The 6000-nt window shown below is 42.7% G+C and overlaps 1 protein-coding gene across 4 annotated transcripts in view; it reads right to left on the minus strand.

The window, feature by feature from the left end:
• The window catches only part of Satb2 (SATB homeobox 2), a 176298-nt gene that overhangs the window by 44184 nt on the left and 126114 nt on the right, over positions 1–6000 (minus strand). For all 4 annotated transcript variants that reach the window (XM_021161899.2, XM_029481375.1, XM_021161889.2 and 1 more), the window contains exon 9: positions 2997–3152. In XM_021161899.2, the coding sequence (XP_021017558.1) occupies positions 2997–3152 (156 nt within the window). The remainder of the gene's footprint in view (positions 1–2996; positions 3153–6000) is intronic.

Raw genomic sequence — 6000 nt, forward strand, 5'->3', positions numbered from 1 at the left:
AGCAGACACACTAGAACCACTGGCATGCAGAAGACAGGTTTTGTGAGACTACGATGGTAGAACTTTTCACTGTGTCTAGAAACTCTTCTCTCTCTAGCTATAGAGAGCTCAGCATCTTGTCTTCTCCGCTCTTGCAGTGGAGAGAAGACCTTCCTAATCCTGCACCCTCCTGTCCTCTTGCATGAGGAAGGAGACCCTCCCACCCTCCCTCTGGCTATAGCTGCAGAGCTCCCAGGCCTGATAAGGTGTGGCTAACAGGGAGACATGATTCCCCCCAACCCCCCCCCCCCCCCCCCCCCCCCAGTCTTCAAACCAGGGCCATTTCACCAACAACCTCTGGGTTAGCTGTTTGTTTTCAGTTCACCTCCTTTGCTTTATCCCAGCAGCCTTGACCCTTCACTTTCCTGCATACAGGGTAGTGGTCAACACTATCTTTAATAACTGATTGCAGCCAATTCACAACAAGTGTGAATGGGTCTACTAGATGATGCTTGAGTTCTATTTAAAGTTAATTTCTAATGAAGTGGAGGACTGAGACCTATATCTAAGCTTCAGAGCTCTCAGTCTCCTCGAGTTCTTAAGAGTTCTTAATTAACAACTTCACTAATTTGATCTCTGCATGATCAGAAAGCCCTGGAGAGGCATTAGCCTCCTCAGGCACCCTGAAAACTCCCAAACCCTCCGAGAAAAATAACGAAATGACACAGTTAAGGAAAGGAAGTGGAGAAAGCTTTGTTCTCTCATCTCTCACAACCCAAAGACTCTCACAACCCAAAGACATGTGTGCACGTCTTGGGGAGGTAAAATCTGGCCAAGAGCCATACCTGCACTGGAAACATACCTTAAATGTATGTAGCAACTCAAACAATTGCGTTTGCTGTTGGATGAATGCTGGTGCTTCCATGACGGAGTTTCTTTTATGCTGAACTGTCTGTCTCTAAAGCTATCTTACTTGGCAGTACCCCCTCCCCCCCCACACACACACCTTTTAAGAAACATCATTCCTGAAATACTTATCTGGTCAGCTATTTGAAATATGGTTCTCTGCCCAAAAATTTAAAATAAGAGACCATTCTTCTGAGGAAACAGAGAGACTTCTAAGTGTCTCACCTGCACGAATGCTCAATTTTATCCTTTGGAATATTCAGAACCACTTTTCCAGATTCTATGAAATCAGGACTTCTGATTTCTCAGGGAGCCCTCAAAATTGTTAACAGCCAGCTGGCAAACACCAACTCTCAAACAGCCACCTGAGTTAATGTGGAGAGGCTGGAGGCCTTGCTACTCCCAACAGCCACAGTGCCATGGCAATGAGAAGCTTGTGTGCCCTCCAAGCTAGGTCTCAGACACTGGTCTTCAGTATACTCTTATAAAAGAAGGCCCAAGTAAAACTGTGAAATGGGTGTCAGGATACAGAGAGGGTCAGGTCTGCAAAATCACTGGTGCAGCTCTTACCTCCACTGCACATTCACACATATGCCCCTTATTACCTGCTGGAAAACCATTAAATGCACAGTAGTTTTGCCAAGTGGCGTTAGCATTTAACAACTTCTTCGTTTAACAGTTCCAACTCTCATTATATTTTGCCATGTGGTACATGGGATTTTTGTGTGTTTAACAGTTTAGGGAGGTTCTGTGGTGTTTTCTTTTCATGGATTTTTCATCCTATGGTTAGACATATCTTAGCAAACTCGGCCCCCTAGTTTCGTTGATGAAGGGCGTCAGAGTCATTTTCAAGAATGACTCCATGGAAACTGAAAAGGGAAATAAATATTTCAACTCTCTCTCTCTTCACTAAAAACTGAAAGTAAGATACTGTAAAACTGCAGGTCAAAAAAGAGGGTAATATGCAAACAATTAGTCTAAATATACTAAAGATGACATTTATCATTTTAAGGACTTAATTTTTATTGAACTCTTTCTTGTTTAATAAAAATGTGACAACCAATAACTTAGCACTAGAGCACTCAGTAGTAGCTCAGTACCATGTAATATTTAGTAGTAACTATAGCATACAACAGACCTGTTGGGAAGAGGGCACAGACCATTTGACCATTTGCATATGTAGGAATGAAAGCATTTGTCATGCAAAGCACAGTGGAAATCAAGCTCAAAATCAAAGGCTCCCAAACTTAAGCTGCAGCTAACTTCCATTTCCTCTGCCCTATAGTAATCCTGTATCTGTGAGATAAAGAGCAGTGCCCTTGAGCAGACCAAAGGCGGTAGCTGCCCCCTTAAACAGGCAGGGAGTGGGGAGTGGGGGGGGGGGAAGATCCCATCAACTGGTGCTGCTTTCAGAACGGAAGCCACGCATCTGTGTGCTGGGTCCCCTGAGCATCGCACTCCCTGCAGCTCTGGTGCTGAACACTTTTACTGGATAAGCATCTATGTTTTTCTGCTAAAAGATTTTAGCACTTATTCTGGAACCCCCACGTGTGTTTTCTCCTGGAAAAACAACTGTATTCAAGATGTGAACGAAACACCTGACAATCACGTGTCTCTGGGGCTAGGCAAAAGTGGTTATTATAGCAAACTCAGCCCTTCCCCTGGTGGGAATCGGAAGGTGATGAGCCCTAGTTAAACATGGTCTCAAGGAAGGGGCTGTTATGCACAGGCTAAATTTTTTTTTTAATTAAAAAACTGCTTCCTGAGGAAGTGAAAAAAATTTTTCAATGAGTGTCGGAAGCTTTGGATAAGGGAAAAAAATATTTTAACCCTTATTCTTTAATATCAAATACTTATTTAAGAGAATAAAGCCAGGTTCTGGCATTGTCTCTCCTCTGAACTCCGATGGGAGTTCCAGCAAAGCCATGGGGCAGAAGGCAGAACATGATGGGCTCCCCAGGGGTTATTACTGTTATTATTATTATAAAAACAGATGTGTTTTTATTGGAGGGGAAGGAGAACGGGTCCCAGACCTCCATTTTGCTCTTTAAAAGAAACAAAACAAAAAACAAAACAAAAAAAAAAAAAACAAAAAAAAAACACCCACTCACCTGACTTTTGTTTGCAGCCACTTTGGCAAACAGGGCTTGAGACACCTTGGCTCTTTTCATCTCCTGTTGGATCTCGTCATAAATGGCAGCTGTGATGTTGACGTTGGCGCCGTCCACCTTAATAGGGAGGTCTGTTGTCGGTGTCGAGGTTTTGGCCTACCAAGAGACCATGAAAATAATAATTTAAAAAGTGCAGCATTCAGAGCGACCATCTGTGCAGAAATTATCAGAGGGTTTCAGTCAGCTGATGCCAAACCACATTAGCTACAGAGGGGCACTTCCTGTCCATTATTCTAATCAGGTTAATTGTGATTGGAAATAATTGCAATGCATTCCTATAGGACATACAGAATCCTGTCAGCTCTTGCTTCCCCTCACAGTAGCCTGGTAGCTCACAGGTAGGAAGGCAACCCTGAGCACACCAAAGTATGACATCTATCTTTACAAGCAAGCACACAGAACACACTCACCTTTTTCTTTGTAAAACATGACACACCTTACAGAAGAGCCAGTTCTCCAAGAAAAAAAAAAAAAAAACAAACCTGAGTAGATGGGTAGAGGTCTCTAAATAATAAATTATTACTCAATTTAATGCACTCCCGCGAGTACCTCTCGCTCTTTATTAAGGCTTCATGTATGTTATTTGAGTATGTGCGGCTCCTGTCATTATCATCATTATGCTACCCAGACAGTCACCTAATTTCACCTAGGAAATCACTGGAAATGAAACAAAATTTCATTTCATACAATTCGGCTTCAGATGCCTTCCACGAGCAGCTTTCATTTCCTTAAACTCATATTGTGGTTTCATGCATTCTGCCGTGTGCGTTTTAATCGAATGATTTCCCATTAGCTTCAGAGACAAATGAAGGACAACGCAGAAGGTGTCGTGCTTGCTGGGGTAGGAATACCTTAAACTATCCCACTCAACCTGGTCCGAAAGACTCCCAGAGAGGCCTTGCTTAGTCTGATCCCTAAGCTGCTGACCTGGAAGGTCCAAGCAGATTTCCTAACCATGGCGACACAACTCAGGGACAAGTCAGCCCAGCCCGGGGTACACAGGCATTGCTGGCCTAAGTTTGGTTCTTTCTGACATCACTCACTCTAAAATCCCATAACAAGAATGATGTCTGTAAATCACAACTCTCCCTGTGTTGGTGCCCTGAGCTGCACCTCCCCTAGGCTGGCACTATACAGGTCTGATGGAAGACAGCATGCAGTTGGGACATGGCAGACTTGTGCAAGGATGTCGTAAGCCTGGCCTACCTGCTCTAAGTTCCCATGGAGGCTTGGCTTCCTGAGAGAGCATGGTGGAACTTACCATCTTCCTTTGCCCTCCTCACCCCAACTTCTTTACTAGTTACTGCCAAGTCAGAGTGACTGTAATTTATGGACTTCTGTGTGCCAGGCTCTCTAGGAAGACTGCTAACTCCTATTTTATCTTGTAGCTCTTATAAAACTCCAGTAGTATTTTATCTGAATTTTTATTTGCAGGTAAAAGAGCTGAAATGACAGAGGTCTTAACTTGGTAAAAGAGCTGAAATGACAGAGGTCTTAACTTGGTATAAAGGCCATGCAATAGTAAGGGTGTTCAACGAACACCTTGACTTCAGAGCCTCCGGTCTCTTATGCTACTCCATTTCGACATGGGAGAGGTTGCTGTGGCAAGTATTCTCTTCCCACAATAACTCAATCCTCTAGATTCATTTTTTCTAATCAAACTATGTACCTCACCCACTGCACACTCCTTGCTAAGAGAATGATAGACCATTTCTCACCTGCTGTTCATTGTTGAGGTGTACCTCAGTGCTTAAATCTTCACTTGAACACTTAGAGCTAAAACACAGTAGTAACTGTGGTACATGGGTAAGATTCTGAATTCTGGCATCAGTAAAACTACAGTTCAACTTCCTACTCTACCACGCAGTCATGTGAACTCACTTATACGAGCTGTTTATCCCAGAGAAGTCTGTTTCCTCACTGGAAACACAAGAATGTCACCACAAACCAGCAGTGGTGGAATTCATGCAGAATGCTCACAGTACTTGCTGTGCCACCAGGGAGAGGGAGTAAAGGACCATTCTCACCCCATGCCATCTTGTTACCAAGGACACTGAAGATACTGGCCACTGAAGAATCATGAGGAAACACTGGAGGTTTAATTTAAAATCGGGGACATCTTCAATGTATTGATAAACAGATAATAAAGTGTTGGAGGATTCTGGAAAATGATTTGTTTAAAGCTGCTGGTATGTACAAAGATGCTCCTCCAAATGAGGACAGTGTAGCTCCCCCTCACATCCACCCTCAAACAAGAGATCTGTAGAAATTTGCATCATTTTTTTCCCAGTTACAAGACAGGGTGTCATGCTGGCCTTGAACCTGCTTTGTAACTACTGACCATGAAATTATTGTCCTACCACCTCCAACTCCTAAGTGCCGAGACAGCAGGCATGTATCACCATTTTCTGCTGCTGTTGTTTGTACAAAGCATCTTTATTATTGAGATATGTCAGAGCAAATTTTAAATACATAGACACATAGGTATGCATTAAATGTTGAAAGTTTCAAATAACTTTCTTTTCCCAATCTTCAGCAATAGATACAGAATAAAATGGTAATGAATATACAAGCATGGTTCTAGGATTATAATCCTCAAAAGTATGTCTGAATATTTCATATGTATTTTCAGAAATAAAAAAAGCAGTAAAATTAAAAGCACAACTTCCTGTACTTATCCATTAAGGACGTTTTATCTAGGAAATTTCAAGATTGGATCCTAACTCAGACAAGGAAAATGCCCTGATGTGAAACCATGTTAAGCTACTCAGGCTCTAGAAGGGATCATGTCTTTGGAAAGGTGCTGGTGATACAATCTTGTTAGAAAACTATTACAAAGACACTGAAAACAAAACAAACTGACCTGTGCCATTTTCTAACAAGTACAAGTGGCCTTCTTCCAAGAGAGCTGCTTGAGGTGTGTGTGGGGGTGGGGGGAGTGGGG

This window comes from Mus caroli, chromosome 1, assembly GCF_900094665.2.
Source record: "Mus caroli chromosome 1, CAROLI_EIJ_v1.1, whole genome shotgun sequence".
Classification (NCBI taxonomy): domain Eukaryota; kingdom Metazoa; phylum Chordata; class Mammalia; order Rodentia; family Muridae; genus Mus; species Mus caroli.